Here is a 24142-nt window from a genome sequence, read left to right as displayed (position 1 = left end):
CACAACAGTCAAAACAAGTTAAACTGAAACAGAACATTTCCAACATCTGGATAATACTTGAGATAATAATTCGCAGGAACTCTCGGTAACATGCAGTACGACAGCCGCACGCGAAAATAGACCGTGCGTTTGAGCTTTTCGAGCCAGAGTCAAGTCGTTGAGCTTTATTCGTGTAAGACAGTCGCTAGCGTTTGGAAGACCGGTACTACTCGTAAGTCGCACTCTTAAAAAACCATTGGATAGGGGAGTGAAAAGTACCCTAATCGTTGTCATCTGTGGTTTCCTTCACACATTGCCCGCATATTTCAAATTTACTTTTTCGATTAGAGAGAAGTAAAATCAACTACAATTTGTGCTTCGTCGGTGTTCCGATTTGTGTTATTGTTTTGTTTTGTTTTTGCCAGAGACTTTGCAAACATGAGCTCATAGTATTTAATGGGTAAGTATTAGAGTACTACACGCATGATTACCTAGTAGCTATTTTTGCGCATTTCTTACATCGCGAAATGTTTGGATTATTTTTAGTATCCCGTTCGTTGTTAATCAATTGACCTGAAAATCTATAAGTTTCATGCTTTAATACTTTATTATACACCACAAACTGCAAGGCTTCCACTAGCATCTAATTTATGACGTTTTAAACTGTTACAAGATTGATGCTTTTTACACATTTCCAACCAAAACAATCACTTCTTTAAAACCAACGATCAAAGCGGTATTTTATTATATGACAAAAACTTTATTTACGCCATCCACAAAATTTAAACAGTTCTACCACAGTAGAAGTAATGATCAAACAGAAATGTAATCCAGAATTCGAAGATCAGAACTCTAAAATACCTATGTCCGCATAGTTTTAATTAAAAATAAATATAATGAGATTTTTGCATTGAAAATAAACCTAGTGCCACTCACATTTTGAGCGTTAACTTTATTCAGTCTCAACGCTTTTCTTTGAAAATGAAAATATTTTAAGTTGATGAAATAAACTTTTTATCAGAATGTGACGTTGAAATGGCTTAATTTTTGTATCAAATTTAGTAACAAGTTTAAACTATTTCATTTCTTTAAGAGGCATAATGAAAAGAAGGTTGAAATGATTGGGTGGGTTGGTTTCTAATTGATTATTTGACTTATTTAGGTAAAATCTGCTTTAGGAAGGTTTTGATAAATTAAAATGAGCTTTATATGCTTACGGTTGCACATACTTAAAATTTGTTATGTTAGAGCTAATAAATGCTAATAAATTTGATTCTTGAGAGTGATTTGATACCTTAATTTGTTTATCTAATATCCAAGTAGGCGTACTAATTCTTTATTGGAGAAAAGTTATAATTTGGAATGGAGAAAATAGATAGAAACATTATATAAAGTGGTTTTTGAATAAAATATAGAGTCAAAGTTTCTGAAGAAGACCATTTGGATATTTAGAAAACTGAGTGAGATTTTTTGTGTGACTCAACATTTTCATCATTTTTTGCTTTATGCTCATTATTGTGTATGTTTTGTTTGTATAACATTTTAATTGCCTACAAAATCATATAATGCGTTTTAGATACGAGAAATACACAAAATGCAGCATAAATCAAAATTCAAAACCTTTTAATTGAATCAATAGGAAACACAGAAATCAATGGCAAATAGAATGAAACACAATAAATATGAATTACTAATAATTAACAACATAAATAAACTAATACAAAGCATAGTTTTTTCTACTTTAAATATTTCAGTATAAAATACTCCACTACATGTCTGTTTAATTAAACTTTTTGCCTATTTCAAAATTGCTTGAGTAATCATAAATCTGTTTGTAATCAATCATTTCAATTACTTGAGTATCAAATCTAACCCATGTATTGGAATACCTAAATCAATTTGAAAGTTCATTTTAAAACACTTTCTTTCTCACTCTGTGTAACATTTAACAACAATTTTTATCTTACTTTCAGGGCAAAAATACAGGGTAGTTCAGAAAAAAGCGTATATGCTACGTCCAAATTGTTTAATGATCCTTTGTGAATCGGTTTCGGCCTTTTAGGCCATCATCAGCACTCAAATTCGAGTGCTCAATCGGTGGTCTCCGGTGGATTAGCCTTGATCTGACGAAAATGACGGAAAAAGTCATGTGATTATAAAGAAAAGTGAAAAGGTCTTTAAAATAGTAGAAAACTGTTATGTGACCTTCACAGGACTATCAAAATTACAAGAAAAGTCACGTGACTTGGAAAAATTATGAACGCTAATTATTTCTACGTATTTTTTTGCATTGGGGGCAGTTTTTGACAATCATCTCCCTAGGGCGACCCTTTAGGGAAAAAGTGCACTCTAGCAATGCTGTAGAGGATAAAATTCCCTATAACTTTCTCCTTTTACGTATTTTTGAGTTTTTTTCAAATAACGGAGATATGTTTGGTTGAATTGAAAACTAGTGATTTCTAGGAACTTTTGTGTTTAGAGCTTTTGTCAAATTTAGATAGTTTGCGTCATCTCGACAGTTTCTCAAAAGTCACGTGTTTATAAAGGAAAAGTGAAAAGGCCTTTAAAATATTGGAAAACTGTTCTGTGACCCTCACAGGAGTATTAAAATGGCGGGGAAAAGTCACGTGACTTGGAAAAATTATGAAAGCTAATTATTTCTACGTATTTTTTTGCATTGGGGGCAGTTTTTGACAATCATCTCCCTAGGGCGACTCTTTAGGGAAAAAGTGCACTCTAGCAATACTGTAGAGGATGAAATTCCCTATAACTTTCTCCTTTAACATGTTTTTGAGTTTTTTTCAAATAACGGAGATATGTTTGGTTGAATTGAAAACTAGTGATTTCTAGGAACTTTTGTGCTTAGAGCTTTTGTCAAATTTAGATAGTTTGCGTCATCTCGACAGTTTCTCAAAAGTCACGTGATTATAAAGGAAAAGTGAAAAGGTTTTTAAAATAGTTGGAAAACTGTTCTGTGACCCTCACAGGAGTATTAAAATGGCGGGAAAGTCACGTGACTTGGAAAAATTAAGAAAGCTAATTATTTCTACGTATTTTTTTGCATTGGGGGTAGTTTTTTACAATCATCTCCCTAGGGCGACCCTTTAGTGGAAAAGTCCACTCTAGCAATACTGTAGAGGATGAAATTCCCTATAACTTTCTCCTTTTACGTGTTTTTGAGTTTTTTTCAAATAACGGAGATGTTTGGTTGAATTGAAAACTAGTGATCTCTACGAACTTTTGTCAAATTAAGATAGTTTGCGTCATCTCGACAGTTTCTCAAAAGTCACGTGATTAAAAAGGAAAAGTGAAAAGGCCTTTAAAATAGTGGAAAACTGTTATGTGACCTTCACAGGACTATCAAAATTACAAGAAAAGTCACGTGATTTGGAAAAATTATGAAAGCTAATTATTTCTACGTATTTTTTTGCATTGGGGGGCAGTTTTTGACAATCATCTCCCTAGGGCCACCCTTTAGGAAAAAAGTCGCAGTAAAAGTTTTTACACTTTTTTGATATTTTATCCAATAACCGAGTTACGCTTAGTTAACTAGTCCTTTAACGCAGTTTTCAGATTTTCAACCTTAAACGTCCTCAGTGTTTAATTTTTCGTTTAGTTAAATTTATTTGGAGGTGGTTAAGCCCCTTAAATCCCCCAATAAAAAGTGAAAGGATTGCTTAATCCCATAAGCGCAATCTTGCTGGTATCGGCTCGGGCCGGTGACGATTTTTACGTCACCATGGGGCCCGGAGATGTTTTGCGCGATTGCAGTCGATCATTCACATTCGTGCATTCTAAATTTCAATGGTTATATTGAGTGTGAGTTTTTAAAATTGTAACTAATAGAGCAAAAAAAGACAATTTGAGAGTGATAAATTGAGTTAGGTTTATTACGAGTTGGTAAGTTTTGTGAATACTGCGACCAAATGGTAGACAGCCTTTTTTCTATGAAAAATAAAGGTTATTAATATATATCAAATTTATATTAATGAACAGTCTTTAATCCATAATTATTATCTAAAGTCGTCTTTAAACAAAAATGAGATTGTTTTTCTGTTAGACATACACAAACAGATATGTTCGATTTATTTCGTATAAAATTTTTTAGGTATAATTAATTGTTGTTTTCTTACAAAAACTGATTAAACACATTATTTCACTAATACACTCACTAAGACTACTACAAATACTCACACTTTACTAATACAATATGTATTAGCGAAATAAAAAATATATGTATACTTATATAGATAGAGAATATTTAGCGTATTGTCCGCCCGAGGACCCACTGTGACGTCAGAATTCATTCGCCGCCGGGAAACAAAATCGGCCGATCGAGTAATCCTTTACTGTTTACCGTCCTTGGTGTAAACCAAACCTTATAAGCTCACAAAACTGCTTTAAAACAATTTTAAACCAGGTTTTAGGGTTTCGGTTAAACTTACCAGGAGGTGGTTAAGCCCCTTAAATTCCCTACTGAAAAAAGGGTGAAAACTTGCATTATCAGACTGAATAAGATTTCAAACCGTTTTTTGGATTAAAAAAATCACTTTTTATCAGTGAAACAAATTTAAAAAAACCCTTGGAAAACGTACTACGATATGCTTTTGGAGGACATTAACACATTAATTGACACGTGGCACATGATTTCCCCCACGAGCTTTGGCCATCTGTTTTTCCAATTTCCACATGCAGAATTGATAAAAAAATATCACTTAGTTAACATTTTTAGGATTAGGCACATAGCAAAAATGTGTTTTAATCATTTTTTATGTATAAGCACTATAAGCCACCAAATAATTTAGAGTTGGTCATTATTTTTTTAATACTCAAAATTTCATATTTGTTTCTAATAATTACATACATATTCAATTTGTAATGTCCTTTACATTTATTGGTATTAAAACATATTGACACATTGACGTATTTTCCAGGTCTAAATTTAAAAAAAAACCTGATTGAATGTTACTAAAAATTGCACATGCATATTATTCTTAGTAATTACCGTGGTTTATGTTTAGGTGTAATTAACGATGTGTTTGTACACGATTAGTGTTTACACAGGATTTTTGTTTATTTAACCAGCTTATTAAAAAATGTGCTTAAAAGTTAGTTTTAGGCAATCACTGACAATTTAGGGACGTAAAATTTGTCTTTCAAATCAGACCCGCATGTTCTGTCTATTCTTACTTAATAAGGTTTTATTACTGCGGTATTTAACTGTGATTAACTTTTTTTGTAGTTGTGATATTCGAGATTTCTATATGGACGAATATCATCATTGGCGGTTAAGAGAAATGGGTGTTGTATTAGGTTAAATTTGTTGGCAAATCTCTTAAGCCTGGTTTATAAAACAAAATTTAAATTTAGTAGTACATTTTAATTTAGCTGTAACTCTAAAAAAATATGGTGTTCATAAAAGAAATATTTCAAGTCTTAAATCAATGACTGCTAAACGCCAAAGTTGTCATTTGCGCTCATTTGACATCAAAAACTCTCAAAAATATTAAGTGACATTCGGGATTCCCACATACCCAGTGTTGTTATTTTGTAATACACAAACACAAAAATTGAAATTGGGAAAAGCAAATATTACTAGGCTTCAGTTTAACCGTTTAAACCGCACCCTTTAGCTGCCAGGAAAAACCATAACCAAATATTCAAATTCAATCCACAAATCAGCTGATTTAACTGACAAAGATAATTTAACTTTAGCGTTAACTTTAAGAGAATTTAGAATTTTATGTAAATCCAAGGTCACTAGATACAGCTAAATTTAAGGTTAAAGTTAAATTTCATTTATGAACGTCTTGATTTAAAACCACTAGTCTTATTCTTAAAGTCTTAAAGTTAATACTAAATTTAATGCTAAATTTTGTTTTATAAACCAAGCTTTACTCAATTAACATAAGTTACTGCCTGTTCCTGTTCATTATAAATTTATGTATTCGTTTGTATAAGTTGATGAAACATATACATGAACATTGCAAATGTAAGAAAGTTGTTTTTGCACTATTCTGGAGAACAGACATAGGGAAGTTACGGTAATTTGAAACCATTGTGTAAAAATAGGAAATGTTTTAATTAATGCTAAGAGACGCACTCCCACTTTACCGCCTATTGCACTCGAATCTACCATATTTGACTTAAGTGACACTTTATACCTACATTTGAATTTACCTAGAATACTAAAAAGCCTTATAAAATCTTAAAAATGTTGTTTGTTTAAAAAATTGGTTAATTTCAATCATTCTAAGTACCAGCTAAAAGTTATGAATGCTCAACTTTAATGAGTTTACAATAATACTAGAAAAAATCAAATTTGTGGTTCCTTGAACAGTGTGTTTCAAACATAAAGGTGACGATTCAAGAATCCATTCTTTGTTCTTCATAATATTAAACACTCGGTATATACGAGCGTCAGGCAAGAGAGAAGAGTAAACAAGGGTTTTTATGACTGAAAATCTGCTAGGCACATTGCACAGTTTATACCATCTGGTGTCGAGAGAATGTAGGTGTGAAACCGTGATGTTGCCTATCTCGAAAAATTTGCTATCTGAAGCTGAATTACTGACAATTTGAAAAAATATAGAATTGTAGGTAGTAGTTGAATGAAAACCACTGGCATATCGTAAAAGCTATAAAACTTGTTGCTTTCTAAATAGGTTTAAACATTATTCAAGTACAACGTTTCAAGTAGGTTTATAGACTTCCTTGGGACAACTATGATTAATCCAAGTAATTAAAAGAAACCAGAGCTCAATGATGAAACGTTTAAATTACCCTACTGCTTTAAAGCACTTTACGCTTTAAAACTGAGCTAAACCTAAAATAAAGACATAAATCAGGTTTCACAAACCAACAAAGAAGTTGGTTTATTTCAAATTTTATGAATTTCTTGGCTTAGACAACCGTAAACAAACGACTTTAATACACTTTTGTCCAGGAGTATCGTATTTCATTTCGAGGACTGTAACGATCTTTAAATAGGTTTAGGCAGTAATGTATGAAGAAGTAAATAATATATTAAAGGGTCTAATAAAAGCGCGATACTCATCTTTATACCCTGCCTTTGAAGATCTAATTGCAAAGAGAGTTTATAAGAGGGTTGTAAAGTGATAAGACCAAAATACTTCGGTTACACTGTTTGAATATTCTAGGGATTTTATGTTTAAGAACTATATATAGTATAACGTGAAAAAAATATGAGACAGTCGGGAAGATGAGTCAAATAAAGCCATAAACCAAGTAAGGAACCAAACTTATTTGCTCCACTAATAGGGATTATGTAAAACTCGAAACTAACATGTCTGCTTATTTCTGGCCATGTTTATTAACATTAACATTAAACACATGACCGACTGATGTGTAAAAATAGTCTCAGTCTTCCGTCCTGTCACAATAATTTTTTAACTATTAAAATATCCTAGACTTTATTATGATTAGCTGGTTTTACACCCAGGAGTGTACGTATTATCCAGGAAGATGGCATCTAGAAATAATAAATATGTTGTATTAATATTCAGACAGTTGCGTTTCACTTTTTGAGATACGCGTAAGCCGGGCCCAATAAGATTTAAAAATATTCTTGGTTTTTAAAATTATTAAGGAAGCTAGATTTATACGTAAGCCAGAAAGACCTTAATAGTATATTGTACAACAAGGGTGAATAAGATGTCCCTATCTCACGAGAACGAAAATTTGCTCAATCAGACGAGGGCAATATGGACAATTTTGACACAAATTGTAAGTTTGTATCATTTGCTTTATCATATAATAAAGTAGATGTTTTTATTCTTTAATTGAACACTAACTGAAACTTGAACGGCTTTCTCATTGCCTCAAAACATAAGCGAAAATGCAATGTTTTGATGCCAACTCTCAGTGAGGATGACAATCAGAAGAATTATTTTGTTTACGTTCAAGATTAGCTATAATTGGTCTATTTCATATTGCACGCTGAAAATTGCCTGTGATTAGTCTATTTCATATCGCACAGTTGCGGAAAGTCTAGGATTCTGTATTCGTTGAACCGTTGCCAATTCCGCTCTCTAAACTAAATGAACCAATATCCCTGTAGGAGTAGAAAAAATCGTTGAACTTTCCTAAAAGCCTTCTAAGTTTTTAAAAGTAAGGTCTGGTGTGGTTAGCGACTCTTTAAAACCCTTTCAAGGGCTTTAAAGCTTCTGATAAATCAAAAGCTATCGTATTTTTAAAGTGGAAAGTGATCCAGATTTTTTCAGTAGTCTAATGGCTTTTGTTTAGGAATCCCTAAATACTTTTCCGGTGTTTCTTACTTTGAGCTGTCAGTTATTGGGAATGGGGAATTAAATGAAATGTTTTTAACGTTTCAGGATACATTTAGGGTGCTAAAAATTCAATCAATATAGAAACAATTTAAAAAGTTTGAAAAGATTTCTGCTTTTGAGATGTCGATAATGAACGCTTTATTCCTGTGACTGTAACATTTTTCAAATATTCAGCATAATTAAGATTTAAATCTATGTATGTACTTAATTAGATCTTTTCTTGTATTTTGACTTTTGCCTGAAAGTCACGTTCAAACCTACAAATAATGTTAAAACACAGTTTAGTTCTTGGGAGTGTTGTTTACTCTCCATGAACCTATAAAATGAAAAAAGCATCATATTAATTGCATTTTATAACTTATGAGTGACATTTTGACAGTTGTGACATTTAGCTGTTTGCTTTTCAAGTCTTCTAAACAGCCATGAACGTGACAACTGTTGAAACTACTCCTATAAACGCATAAAACAATAAAAAAAAATCAACTGAATAGCATTTTATAGGTTCATAAGTGTTAATTTGACAGTTGTGACATTTAGCTCATATTTTCAACTGTCGTGAACGTGACAATTGGCAAAAACTGTCCCATGAAACTATAAAATAACTAAACTGAGAATCTAAATGTGGAAAAATCAACTGAATTGCACTTTATAGGTTTAGGAGTGGCATTTTGACTTATATGTTATTCCAGTAACAAGAGACTAATGTCAAATAAAATGTACATCCATACAGACGGTCGTAAAGGTATAAAACAGAGTCAAATTACTGTTTACAGTGATTCTGCTCTTCCAAGCAAGTTTATAGGTTTACAGCTCCATGGACAGGATTTTGACAGTTGGCATTTGAATTACAGATATCAGAGAATTACAGAATAAGCAATACATCTGTAAAATTAGTCGCAACAACTCTCAAGAACGTGTAAAATTGAATTAAATTACTTCTGACTAAATCTGGATGTTTTCAATCAACTCTTATAGCTTTACAGCTCCCTGGAGCGGATTTTGACAGTTGACACTGTAATGCTAATGTAGTGAGTGGTCAAAACCTCACTCATGGGGGTGTAAAACACAGCTAAATTACCATTAACTTAATCGGTTGCTTTTCATTAATCTTTTAAAGTTTTACAGCTTTATGGAATAGATTTTGACAGTTGACACTGTACTGTCTACTGATACGTTAAATATTTTTTCAAAAAACAGTCGAAAACACACTCATGGAGGTATAAAACACAGTGAAATTACTTTTTTAAGTGATTCTAAGCTTTCAAGTAAGTTTGACAGCTTTACAGCTTTATGGTGGAGTTTTTGATAGTTGATACTAGATTAACAGACTGCACACATATCAAATAAAATATACAGATTTAGAAACTGTGTTGGAGGTAATGAAACAAGTTACATTTTCCATTAAAAATATATATTTTAAAATAGCAATTCTTAGGAAAATACGTAAGTTTATTTTCCACAAACGATTTGCATAAACTACAGTAAACAATTTATGTGTTATATTATTAGTTCCGATGTTATACATAATGATTGTAATGTAAACTGAACCAAAAAATATTATAATGAAATTACATTCAATTAAAATAATTAAATAAACATAATGATAGGTCACCTTGTATACATATATCAGTTTTCCATCATTGAAAAGTTTATTGTTAAATTTTACTACAAAAGTGATTTATGTATAAAAGAAAATAAATTGCAGTATACAAAGAGACATAAAGTAGCAATCCACACTATAATTTTAAAGATTTTATTACCTACTTTATTTGCTTAGTTTATTAGTACAATTATTATTTATTACGCAGTCAATACGCGTTGTTCAAGATTGTTGCTTGGAATATAAAAGTGAATTTTAAGCATGTGCGAGATGGGACAAATATGGTTTAATAGTAATTGTTAAAATGAATACACTATTAACAGAGGCATTTAACGCATTTGCACATCCAAATTAGTCGAAACAGCTGATTTTGCATGCGATTGAGACATGCTTAAATAGCTTTCAACAACTGCATTTGGAAAGCTGTTTAGGATCATTAACTGGTTAAGCTTCTCAAATCATGCAAAAAGTAAACTTTGACTGGGAAAATACATTCCTTATGTGCAGTCGTGCAATACAGGTGCCTGGAAAATATTTTAAGTAAGAAAAAACAATTCGAAAAAGGCTAAATGCCTTAAAACAACTAAACGTCTGTGTTATTATGGGTGTTAAGTGAGATATATTAAATTTAATGTGAGTTAATGGGGGAATGTGGGAGAAATTCCGTATTCTGTTTATTTATGCAGCAATCAGAATCAGTCCAGGTTCACTTATGTAACCCTTATTTTATTCAAATATTCATTCAAGATATGCGGCACCCTGAAGATTCAGTTAGTAACCCTCATTACTGCCATCAATATTGCTCGGTTTGTACGCAAAGTACGGGAGATGTTGGTAAATTTTCCTCCACAGTGCAACAGATTGATAGTGGATTTCCAATTAATCGAAACCGATTGATTTAACACCCTGAAAATTGAATATAATTTAACCAATAGTAAATCACTTACTGTACTTACTGGAAATTTAGAAATCATTTACAAATGTCCTTTTTGCTTGTTCATACTTGAGTAACGCTGATGTGTGTGAACATACAGTGTGTTTCTAACCCGTTTGGCTCTATTGGTAACTCTAAAAAATTCTCTATTTTTTCATTCCATTTTACGTAAATTTGTGATCTTCTTTTATGAGTAGTTCAGTCTAATGTTACTTTGTCAACAAATACAAGTATAATTACAAAACAAATATTCTCTATTTTATGTATAAAACTTGATACAATTATTTTTTCTGTATCTCTGGGATTAACGGACTTAATTTGGAAATTTGATAAATTGGTTTCTTTCAAGTTGTTCCCGCGACGCAATAATTAGTGGCTGAAACGACTGACAGTTGACAACCATCCTACACACGATACAGGCCTATTTGGTTCCTATAAAAATATTGTTTTCCAGGCAACCGCCTATTAAAATCCGGATGCAAACCTCCTTTATATTTAGCATTTCCAGGGTGATTCTCATTAATTTTAATAGTCAATAAAATATATTTTTTTTTAACAATTTATGCATCAAATATTTATCCAATAGTACTATGACCCTTGCATAATTAAATACTTGTTATACGCTGCATGAAAATTTGCTGATTTTTATTCGCTTGTGGTGTTTGTACATATAACGGTGTGGTCACGGAAGCCACACCAAAATGGCATATTAATAGTTTATCTAAATTTACAACTACGCTATTTGAATACATTAATGAATGGTCTTTATACGATGTCAGCTCATTCATTCTTTGCCTGGTTACTGACTTTATGACTAGCATCATGAGAACAATGGGACACTTCTTGGAGTGCATGGAATTTGTTTGTAATGGTAACACAGATTCTATGAAAAAGATTCTTGATCTAGATTTTTCTGGACTATTGACCTCTTTCGTAGTTCAACTCTTTGATCATGCAGGCTCAATTATTGGGTATATCACGTTCATTATGACACAACTCGTTTACAGGATGTTTGAGTTTGTTGTACACAAAGTTTGTCCTGTTACTACAGGTGTGGTTAATTTTGTAGGCAAACCAGTATTATTTGGTGCTAAATTTTATACTTAAAATACTTTATGAATCCCATTTTTTAATCTTAAAAGAATCACGTGATTATTAAAATAAGATTTTCACTTTTAAAACAGTCACGTGACCATCAGGATTTCTTTTTATATTAAAAAAGAGTTGAAATAACTAAAAAGTATCAAAGTTACTAAACAAAAAGTGCCAGGGTACACCAAGCTCAAGATGTAACAGCTCTATTATTGACAAAGTTGTAGAAAATGTTATCCTGTACAAATTTCTGTTAAGGAGATTAAAGGCAAAAAGTGACAGGGTGCAATAAACTTCATTTCGACTGAAAAATAGGGTTATGTCATCACTTTTTAGTTTACTCCCCTAAATCCAGCACTGATAAAATTTCATTTTACCATTTATTTTAGTGGACTGGTTTACTTAAAAGTGAAGGACCATATCTTCTGTCTTTTTACTTTTTTCTTCTGAAACTTGGTTTTAGCAAGATGGTAAATCTGGTTTAGAACCATGGAAAATACATTATAAATTGCTTATTTCTTATGTTGATATCTTGACTTGAAGTTTTTTGGAAAGCAAGATAACTTGCAACTTTGTTTCTATGCTTACCCCAGGAAGTAAAAAAGCACAAGTCTCAAATAAAATGCAAGTTTGCAAAATTGTGTGTTTTCTCTTTTAGTGAAGATTGAAAACTAAATCCTCTCTTCCTTCTCCATCTTATGGGTTAAAGAGTAAACATAATGAGTTCAATAGTAGGTTGATGTGATTTTAAATAACGGTTTGATGATTTCAGGGCAAGAACTTTTATTTTTGAAATGTTATTGTAATATTTTTATATTGTAACTTTACTTTCATATACGAGATTACAGTCATATTTGGCATACGCACAATCATTTAAATTACTAATAAAATGGAAGAGTTTTTGTTTTATTTAAAGAATTCAATTGTATTTGGATTAAAACTATTAAAAGCTTGGTGCAGTGTGACTGACACTTTCTGCGATATCGCAACGGCTAAATTTAAAATACAATTTCAAAATTATCCATTTCGAAACGCCTATTTTCAAAATTTAATTAACGGTTACTAATAGCAAGTCCAGTCGTATTTTATAATTTATCGGAATGGGTCCAGAACAATAAACTGGATAGGTTTCATTCCTTTTTATTAGCATGAACGGAAGTTTTTGTTTTGTTGCACACTTCCACAGAATTCCGAGGAGCGGACTTGAGTTAAATATACTTAGAAGAGTTCTAGATATAGCAAAATGATCGTTGGGAGTTGGATGTTTAAGAGTGACGGATAAATGGGTGCCTGCAAAGCTAGGAAAAGAAAATATTTAGCAAATTAGTCTGGAAATGTGAAAAAGAAACGTTGTCAGGTAGAAAGTCTGCAGGGGTCGGGAGACTTGTGGACTAAGGCAAGTCGCACGTGTGAGACACATGTGCTCGATCTGTTTTTAAACCTTTTTACAGTGGCGTTGTCTTTCTTCGCAAGCCTAATAAAAGTCACAATATTTTTTGGATGATGAACAAAGTCCAACAAAATTCAATATGTTGACCGACACAATACAATGAAGATTGGCAGCATCGTCCCGATATAAATCGAATTTACCGTCAATTAGCCATACAAAATGCAGACGTTGTTATTGCTGTTGTATCCTACTAAGAAGCATTCATTACTCACAATTTGTATTGCTAATATAGCCTGTAAGTTGAATACGAAATTTCAGAAGAAAGTTTCAAAGTAATAAAAAATCACGCCTACGTCACTGTATTTATAGAGGGATTGCCAGCTACTTTATATATCCGAGGTAAATGTCTGACGGTGGCAGTGACTTGTGCTATTTATTTATTTGTTGTAACTTTATACATTCATAAACCATAAACTGGTTAAATATAGACTCAAAACTGATAAATTATTGAACTAACTTCGAAAGAACAGATGAAACGCTAATGCTCTTCAAGAGTCCATTAAAATAGATTTGGATTTAGACTATACTTCTCGTATGCCCCTATGTAGTAAGTATCAATAACCGATACTTGGCTTAAACTTATTTTTACAAATTTTCTCTTAATAGGCCCTTAAATAAAGCTCGATTGACGTAAGCACTCTTTAGACGCAATACTTTAATAAAAATACATTTCGTACTGGTTTTGCCCCTAAAAATCAGAACAAACAGCATGGAAATTGTTCCCGATAATTGTTTAATTTTCACAATAATCACTTCGATTTGGTTATGTGGGTTATATTTTTCATTGGAACAATATTTACACTGTGTTCGGTGTTCGCAGAAACGGGTATTTACATTTTTATAAACATCCACGGTTTATTGAATTTGCTAAATTGTTTGCTATGTTTTGTACACGCTTGTAAATTCGGTCATGTACGCTAAAATAAACTTACAAGTTTACATGTTGCTAACACCTCGATCCATAAGTATTGTTGGTTGCAAAGATTTGCTTAGAAATCCATGTTCTGTCACTTTTTTATGTGTTCTTGATATTCACCAGGAGTTGTGTTATGAACAAAACGCCACTGTATAGAAGAAGAAAAGTGTCGTTAAATACTAAGAAAAAGCGATTGATAGTTGAATTTCCTTAACGCCAATTATTGGCAAGAACATCGGCAACCTTTAACAATACCAATGACTACAGTAGGCGGCAAGTAACAAGAGAATCTTAAGGCTTAGACCGGATGTCACTTAACAAGCCATTCGAATCTCCACGTTTATTAAGATGCAAGAGCGTTTTCCAAAGCTTAAACTAACTCTACTTAGTATGCTTTAAGTATTTTGTTGTGTACCTTGCCAATAAATATTAAATTCTACAATGGACACTTGAAAAATAGTCATTCAGAATTCCTCGCACACCGTCACCGTGACTATTTATCATAATATCCGGTATATATCAATTTTTAATTATCACCGTTGCCACCTACAATTTGCACTTTATTCATATCCTCTATAACCGTGTTGTAGAATTTAGTTTTTATTACCTGTGGAAATGTACTATCAAAACTAAATGAGCTAAACTATAAACAATTTATATTTTGTCGAAATGGTAACGGCTTCCATGAAATATACTTCGAAGTAAAACTGCAAAATTTGCTGTAGATGAGAAGCAAACTTAATACGAAATAATGATATTCAATCTGGGAAAGTAAATTGAGACCTAAAAATTTTGTCTACTCTTCCTATTACTACTCTTTCTTATTACGTATGGTATGCATTAGTTCTTGCATTGTCCTCAGTCCTGTCCACTGCCTAACGTTACGTGACCATGATGATCTTTTTCCTGCCGATTCCTCTCTTTCCCTCAATCTTCCCCTCAATTATCAATTGCAGGAATTGGTACCTCTCTTTGCGTATTGCATGGCCCAGGTATGCTCTATTCCGCCGTTTAATGGTGTATAACAGTTCGCGGTCTTTATTGATTATTTTCAACACTGTCCAGACATAGCATTTGACAAATCTAATTCTCAAGCCAAGATCGAAATCAGTATTGGTGAGCACTTTTTTGAATTCATGAACGCACTACGGGCATTTTCAATCCGGCATCTGATTTCTGTGTCTGATTCCCAGTTTTCCAGCCACGTTCCTAGATGTTTAAATTGATTTACTCGCTCTATTGGTTGATTCTCTTATGTTAGGCTTGACTTTTGAAATTCTTGTGGCTTTAGTAATTATCATGAATTTAGTCTTCTTGGTGTTAAAATTAAGACCCATGTTCTTACTGCATTCCCCGACAGTCCTAAGCATATCCCGCAAATCCTCCATGTTATCTGCAATTAGAGCTGTGTCGTCCGCATAACGAATATTGTTGACCCATACACCATTCACTTTAACGCCCACGTTGCGTTCTTCTAGGGCTTCAGAATATAAATTGAAGAGAAGTGGGGAGAGAACACACCCTTGTCTGACCCCTCTACAAATTGGTCTACCTTCTGTAAGATCGTTACCAACTCTGACTTCAGCCATTTGGTTCCGGTATAGTCTTTGAATGCAGCGGATGTCTTTTTTGGTCTATGTCCAATCTATTTAGGATTTGGATCAGTTTATGATGTTGGACTCTGTCGAACGCCTTTTCATAATCGATGAAACACAGCATTATGTCCTTTAAAGCCTAAACTTTAGGACCATTAAATTTTTGAAATCGTACTTTTTTACATTTGTATCTACAAATACAACCAAATTTAGAAATAGAATATTGCTGTACTGTAATACATCTTGATTTTTCTTTTTAAGTTAGGTTAGTGTTTACGTAACAATGTAATAGAAACATAAATCAATCACTGCAATTTGCTTTGATTTTCGCTATATATCAGTGGTAGTAATGACTAATATTATCTGTTCAAAACTAGTAAGAACACTCATAGAGAAAAAATTATAGTTATGCCAATATTATTACAGAATTTCAATGCAAATTAAATTGTCATTTTATTTGTTTTCAGGTAATTTGAATCAAATCGTCATGACTTTGCGACTTTGGAGGGTCCTGGTAGTTTCCTTCTACGCCATACACATACTTGCATTGGATCCCACAGGTAATTTGTCCCAGCTTTACTACATTGTCGTAAAACGTAAATCAATCTAATAATAGTGGCGTACAAGCCGACTAAAGGAGTGTTTGCATTAAACAATAAGACGTTTAACCAGTGATAGAATAATTTAATGTGGACCCGTACATCAATCTTGATTTACCTACCACAAGAAAAATCGTTTAAAGAGACGGAGCGAGACCTTTAACAAGAGAATTGTCTTTTATTTTATTATTTCTAATTGGTTAATGAGCCTACGCAAGCATGCAAATCAACGGGGATTGCCTGCTCGCCCCCTTAATTAGACATTCGGAGTGAAAAATTGTAAGCAAGTTGTTTGTCAATTGCTCATATGTTTTGGTTTAGTTTCAGAGAATTCGGATTTAGCGGCTGTTTCTAGTGGATTTCCGAAAAGGGAGGAGATCAAAGCTAAAATTGATGATGATGTTGAGTTTAACTGTCCTGAAGAAATTAACGTTGAATGGAAGTTTCGCAACAGTAACACTACAGAACTAAAGCCTATGGTAAGTGTGTTCTTCATATAGTTAAGTTGTTTTAACTGTAGAGTTGTGCAAATTTCAGTCCACGTCTCAACTTTTATTAGTGCGAAACTTAACAGTAGCTGATGAAGGAATATACACATGTTATTCCAATGGAACATTGGTGGGTGAATACCACTTAATCGTGCTAGAGCCGCCCTCATTTATTATGAAATCAATGCAACAAATAATTGTGAAACCCGCTGGAAATATGGCACAGCTGAAATGTAGAGCTGGAGGCAATCCAACTCCAAATATAACGTGGCTTAAAGATGGCAAGTCCCCGAAAAGATTTTTAGGAGAGTTCAAACAAAATCATTGGTCTCTGACCTTAGAAGATCTTGTTCCTGAAGACAAAGGAAATTATACATGCATAGTGTGTAATGAAGCAGGGTGTATTAATTACACTTATAAACTTGATGTTGTAGGTAAGTTATATTGTCTGTAGTTGTTTTGGTGATCTTGAATTAACCTTTGGTTGAATAGAACGTTTTCCACATAAACCTTACATAAAAGACGGATATCCAGAAAATGTAACCGCTGTTGTATCTTCAACGATTCGGTTTGAATGTCCCCAAGTGGTGGCTGATTTGGAACCATTTATAACTTGGTTTTTCACTAATTCATCACTTGATGACGACGACCCCGATCTCAAGAACGTTCGCAAAATTGAAAAGGTACCACACTTACAACGGAGGGGTTGGTGCTTGGTGGCGGAAAGCCTTTTTTCTAAACTTTTCTCTACATAAATACGGCCTGGGATTGTCACTAATCAATTTTACTGTTTTATCGAATAAGCTTTAATATTTTCAGGACGTAATAAATTAATGTTACTCAAACGGGTATAGGTGGCTGGTTAGAATTAATAAGTGGCTAATCATACGTGCGTCTATGTCATTAGTAATGCGTTTTCCTTTTATGGAAACTATACAAATGTAAATTTTTCAAAATACGGAACACAAAAAGGGATTTCAAGGGCAATTGCTATATTTAAATTGATTGCATTTAACAGAATGAGGTGAAGGACGTTTCCCTTTGGTGTTGCCAAATTCTTGTGACAATTGTATATTGACTTAATCAATAATTTAATTACAAATAGTATTGATATGGGTATAGGTAGGTGTGAATGGTGACAGATGCTGCTATCTCAAGGTTGTTCATAGCAGTTCCTCAAGATTCAGTTCTTTAGGAATTTCAGAATCTTGAGGGTGTCTATTCGAGTTATTACTTCTACAGTCAGCTGGTATCCCAGTGTGTTCAGTCTTCTGTGGTGTACAGCATAACACTCCAGCAAGATGTGGTGGGGGGAGTCTCTGGACGCAGAATCTGCAGGTGGTGTTCTTTTCTAGACCTAGCTTTACCTAGACCTTAGTTAGAAATTCCGTTATTGCTTTGAGACTAATTTTGCTGATGTATGAAGTGTCTTCGATCTTGCTCTGTTAAAATTGTCTAGCCTGTCGCAGTCCTGGAAGTCTTAGCCAGTACGTTGCTCTAATTTCTTCTTCAGCTTTATTAAGTTATTCCTAAACCTATCCGTTTCTAAGGCCGCAGAATGGTTCTGACCCGATCAGTGGCATTGTTGCTTCTTTTCGTGCCAGAGTATCTGCTTGTTCATTCTCCTCTACTCCGACGTGCCCCGGAATCCAGAGGAGGGTTACCTGAGTTTTCCTAGGCATTCCAAAACCATCATCGAGTTGAGGAGCTCTACGCTTTGATGGTTGCTTGGTTATCGGAAAAGATCGCAAATTCCTTGTTCCGATATTTCCTGTCGAGGTTGAAATAAATACACTTTTTCCACTAGAGTATTTGGTGCGAGGCCCAAAGACTCCTGCTCCAGTTCCCTCGAGAGTTTTTGATATTTTTTCCTAATGCTTGAATGGATTCTCTGCTCCAATCTCGCTTGGTACTCAGTTCCGTTCAAAATTGTTTTTCAAAATTGATGATTTCGTCAACAGGGAAATCAGCAACAGGCTGTGTGCTTTCCTTAAATCCGTCTTATCCAACCTGAGATGTTCTTCCCAAGCAGTTTTCCTCATCATGATGTGGAGAGATGTGAGGTTCAGGTTTGCTCCTGTTATGCAAAGACGTGCCAGTCTCTGCATCTTCTCCAATGTTTTTCTTGTTGTGGCGTGCTGCCGTGCCACACTGCTGCACCGTAGATCTCATTATCATGGTGTAGATCCATCGCAGTATTGAAGGGTTACAACCAGTGTGATTTTGCTTTGCTGGTGATCTTTTCTACGTGACGATTTCAGATAAGTTTTGAGTCTAGGGTGAGTCTTAGATACTTAATTAACCTCTTGCCGCCATATTAAGTCTTCGTCGTTAAGGCGGATATTCCTCAAATGCTAAAGTCTTATTCTCCTGGTGACGAATTCGCGTTTGGCCATAATGACTATGTCGTAGGATATTTAAGGCAAGAATTCCGAGAAGTTCGTCTACTACCAGACTTGACACTTAAGGGTGATAGGGCCTCTGCTTGTGGGCATCCTCAATTTGTGCTGATCTGAAAGTTGATCATGCCCACGTTTGTTTCAACAGTTTGTAGCCAGAATTTGGCAAATCCATTTGGAGGTGGTTCTGTCTGTTGTCGAATGCTCCATCTATGTCTAAGAATGCACATATTGCCATTTCTTTGTGCTCGAGTGATTCCTGGATGTTTTCGATTATTACAAAAAGAGCACCCTCTATCACCCTCTAGTACCTCGGTTCTAATAAAATTATCTAATGTCTTCAGTAGGAAGTATGAGACACAGATTGGTCTGAATGGCTTTGGGATGATAGGGTTTCTCTTCCCCACTTTGGGGATGAAGGTTACCTATGCTCTTGTATGTAACCGAGCGTCAAACTGAATCTGGCTGTTTTGATAATGAACAGACTTGGATGGTTGAAAGTAGTCCATTGCCCACTTATTTTTTACCATTCTCTAGTGATCTATCGGAAACGTATGACAAATAGTAACACTCAAACACTGCAGTTAATACTCACACGGTAGTATTCTTCATATTTAAAAATGTTGATTAGTATACATGTATTACGCCATAAAATGTTAGTTATTGATTTTTGATAACTGAACTATTATTTGTAGAACGGTATCATCATACACCAATTAAAATTAAAGATCCTGAAAATGCTACTGTTGCAGTAGGAGGTAACGTATCTTTTAAATGCGAATTTATGAGCGATCTACACCCTCATGTCACTTGGGTTTATATGTCTGAAGCTAATAATACCTTGAACTACAATAGCACGCGAGTGAGTATTTGTGTATCATTTTTCAGAAACTTATTATACCCATTCGTTTTTACTAACAATATTTCGATTTATTTGCATGGTTTTAGCTAACCGCTTCAGTGCTTTTTGTAAATCCCTGTAGGTTACAATTATTATATTATAATTAGTGTGAAGCAGAACACAATTGTTTTGGTAATTTTAGTTCCAAGAAACGCATGTTGTTGTTGTTTGTTCTACCAGGCTTAATTGGCGTGAGGAACCAAGTTTTGCTTAGTTTCTGTAATAATCATAACTTTACTATTTTAGAATTCTAACGTTTTCAATCCAGAAATTCTGGAGATTACTAATGTAACATACCAAGATGAAGGCTGGTATGTCTGTATAGCGGCTAATAGTCTTGGACGAACCAGTGGTCAAGCTTATCTTACTGTTGTTGAAACCCTTCCAGGTATAGATTTATTAATCTCTAGTTATTAGACCATTAATTCCATTAATAAATTATTTTTAGAAAGTCTAGAACAAAAGCCCATTACAGTGAAGCTAATCCTGATTATTTTATCAGTGTTGGGATTTGTGTTCCTTCTCTTAATTTATATCTGTCTTTACTATAGACAGAAAATTAGAAGGTAAATTTCAAGAACATCATTTAGCACTTTAAACTAACTAGGAGTTTTTAGGGAGAAAAGGGCTAAACTGATAGCAGTGGAAACAGCAAGGGCTGCCATAATAACCCAGTGGACTAAAAAAGTAATCATTGAAAAAGTCACCCATCCTTCGGAAGATGTGTCTGAACCTTTGGTAGGTTTTCTCTGGACTCAAAGATGCAAAAAACACCACTATTTTTTCTTTTAGTTGTTGCCAGTGGTAAAAATTGAAAAACAAAAAACTCAACTTAACAATGCTGGAGACGGTCTACTATCCGAATACGAACTCCCTATGGATCAAGACTGGGAAATTCCAAGAGAAAAGCTGGTGCTTGGGAAAGCCTTGGGCGAGGGTGCCTTTGGAAAGGTTGTTATAGGTGAAGCTATAGATCTTCTGAAACATGACAGCAAAGTTACTGTGGCAGTTAAAATGCTTAAAGGTTGGCCTTTCGTGTATTAATTAGTATTCAACTAAGTGGCATTTTATAGGAAACCACAATGACAATGAAATGATGGATTTAGTGTCAGAAATGGAAATGATGAAAGTAATTGGGCAGAATATCAACATTATCAATTTAATTGGATGTTGCACTCAGGGTGGTCCTTTGTATGTTGTGGTGGAATATGCACCTTATGGTAATCTTAGAGATTTCTTAAGAGAACACCGACCTTCGTCAGGTTATGAAATTGCTGTTGGAACTGAACTTAAAGAAAAGAAAACTCTAACACAAAAAGATTTAGTATCATTCGCATATCAAGTGGCAAGAGGGATGGATTATCTGTCTTCTAGACGAGTAAATGCGCAAACCTTTATTTCATTATCATTGTTTTAAAAATATGCTTTTTCAGTGCATTCACCGTGATTTAGCAGCCAGGAATGTGCTAGTAAGTGATGACTACGTACTGAAAATTGCTGACTTTGGTTTAGCGAGGGACATACATTGCAATGACTATTACCGCAAAAAAACCGATGGTCGATTACCAGTAAAATGGATGGCTCCAGAAGCTTTATTCCATCGAGTTTACACCACTCAATCTGATGTTTGGTCCTACGGAATTTTACTCTGGGAAATCATGACTTTAGGAGGTTTGTCAATGTTGATATTAAATACCCCAGTTTGCTTCACTTTTTATAATTCCCCAGGTACTCCTTACCCCTCAGTACCTAGTGTCGAGAAATTGTTTAAACTATTAAGAAATGGACACCGAATGGAAAAACCCCCTTGCTGTTCATTGGAAATTTACATGCTTATGCGTGAATGCTGGAGTTACCAGCCAAAAGAACGACCAGTGTTTTCTGAGTTAGTTGAAGATTTGGATCGGATTTTGACTATAACAGCTAACGAGGAATACCTGGATTTGGGTCTCCCTCAGCTGGACACGCCTCCTTCCAGTCAAGAATCCAGCTGTGAGGAAGACTTCTCTTTCCCCCAATCAAGCTACATAAATAGAATGTAGTTCCTGTATAGGCATTTAGAAAAGTTGGTTGAACTTTGATGGATCTGCTCAAGGTATGTTCAGTGAACACGATAGTTGAGCGGTTTGTAAATATGATTGAACAACTTTTTATTACAAGCCTGAAGAACTAGAATTCTATAAATTGGCTTTGTAACTAAAACAATTTCTGTTCTTATGAATTATAAAACTATACAATGTCAGTATTTATCATTATTTTAAGTTACTGATGATGTACAACTTTAGATTGTAACAGATTTTGACCAGGTAAACATATAAATAATATTAAGGAAGGGCTAGGAAGCACAAAGAATAAATCATTTACATGTGTAACAAGCATTTTTTAAATTTAATGCCAGTGCTCTGTCCAGTGTATATATAAAATTTACATTACATACTACTAAAAATGCTTCAAATACAATAAAGCGTTGTAAATACGTAATCATTACGATAGGTCGTTTTATACAAAAATATAATTGTTATTTAATTTTTTGGTCTTGTAGGTCAATTTTAAATATATTTACTGAATGGCAATAGTTATGTTATAACATAAATCTACCAAAGAATGTAAATTACTTTAAATGTTCCAATCATGTGACTAGAGATTTAAGAGTTTCATATACCTACTTAAATATTTGGCAAGACTGTTCAAGATAAAAAAAAAGTTATTACCTTAAGAATACTACAATGTTGTAATATAAATGTACAAAAAGAGAGAGTTTAATGTTTTTTCTTTCAGTTCATTTATTTTGTAGTGTTTTTCCAGTTATTGGATAGGAAATTTAATGAGGATTAAAAAATGTGCTTAAAACAGTCATTTTCTTACTCCAAGTGGGTCACGTAACTGTCAAACTGTGCTCAAAACAGCAAAAATCAAGGTTTAGAAAAGTTGTCTTGCAGTATACGATATAAAAAGTGTTTCTGAGATTTATGACAGTTATTTTGACAATAGTCACGTGACTGTCTAACTAAAATATTCTCTGAAAACCACGTGATATCTGTCACTAATGTTAGTCAGAAAATGTATGGTTATATAATAACATTTTTTAAAATTAAGTTTTGACCAATTATTCTACCGCCATTAATATAAATTTATTTAATTATTAAATATAAATTTAGCTATTTTAGTCACAAGGTAAAATGTGATGAATAATGTAAAAAGTGACCTTTTCAGACCTCTCAATTCTAATCATTAATTCATCGAAGATGATTGAGCTGATACCAAAATAAACTGTCAAATCTCAATTAAAATCTGCATTTAATTTTTTGAAAATCGTTGCGGATGCTCCCTTTTGCATTTTGATTATGTGATTGATGGATTTTAGACGTTAAAACGCGTATCAGGCTTTATATTTATTCAAAAGCGAAGTCGACATGACGTAACGACGATGATACGAAAAATTTACCCTCCACATTATGAAATGTCCATATATTTTTTAAAATAACTGAAGGAAGCCATTTTCCGTCTAAAAACACATTAAAGATAGCAGAGGCAATTCAAACTGATAATATTTACATTAAAAAGTCGTTTAATCTACAGAGGAAGATGTAAGTTAGTATTGATTTGGCATAAATAAAACCCGGAACTGAAGTCAAAAGGTAAGTAAAATGCTAATGGGCTACAATCGCTATTTTGTAAGTTCAAAGGCCTCTAGCATTCATTGATGAAGTTTGGCGTTATCGGCACCAAAATTAGCCCCCAGTTTGTCTGAGAAAAACTTGTTGTCAAATGATCCCACAGGGAATGTTTTCATTAAAGATTCTAATGAAATTCTATCCATTTTCTCTGGGGAAAATTGTTACGACAAGGAAATTTTTGTTTGAATTTTAAATTGTTTTTA

At 33.6% G+C, this 24142-nt stretch overlaps 1 protein-coding gene across 2 annotated transcripts; it reads left to right on the top strand.

The window, feature by feature from the left end:
- Positions 1–98: 98 nt before the first annotated feature.
- Positions 99–23015, top strand: LOC145738779 (fibroblast growth factor receptor homolog 1-like). 2 transcript variants are annotated; one of them, XM_081993821.1, is made up of 12 exons: positions 99–439; positions 16343–16435; positions 16796–16953; positions 17012–17396; positions 17455–17645; positions 20509–20650; positions 20711–20828; positions 20880–21000; positions 21055–21286; positions 21336–21640; positions 21696–21933; positions 21991–23015. In XM_081993821.1, exons 1-12 carry the CDS (start codon positions 436–438, stop codon positions 22302–22304), a joined length of 2301 nt encoding a protein of 766 aa, XP_081849947.1. In that variant the 5' UTR covers positions 99–435; the 3' UTR covers positions 22305–23015. The 2 variants fall into 2 exon arrangements, with proteins under 2 accessions (XP_081849947.1, XP_081849948.1); XM_081993822.1 differs by lacking the exon at positions 17455–17645 and adding an exon at positions 20057–20223 and having other exon boundaries at positions 100–439.
- Positions 23016–24142: the final 1127 nt, after the last annotated feature.

Source organism: Ips typographus, linkage group LG16 (assembly GCF_016097725.1).
Source record: "Ips typographus isolate SLU linkage group LG16, UJ_Ityp_2.0, whole genome shotgun sequence".
In the NCBI taxonomy this organism is placed as follows: domain Eukaryota; kingdom Metazoa; phylum Arthropoda; class Insecta; order Coleoptera; family Curculionidae; genus Ips; species Ips typographus.
The sequence above is the reverse complement of the archived record's forward strand: the minus strand, read 5'-3'. Positions and strand labels throughout refer to the sequence as shown.

Excerpts from the sequence above, each read along its gene's own strand:
- LOC145738779 (XM_081993821.1), top strand. Across the intron at positions 16,954-17,011 it reads CTACAGAACTAAAGCCTATG|TCCACGTCTCAACTTTTATT; the intron begins GTAAGTGTGTTC and ends TGCAAATTTCAG. Across the intron at positions 21,001-21,054 it reads AAGATGTGTCTGAACCTTTG|TTGTTGCCAGTGGTAAAAAT; the intron begins GTAGGTTTTCTC and ends TTTTTCTTTTAG.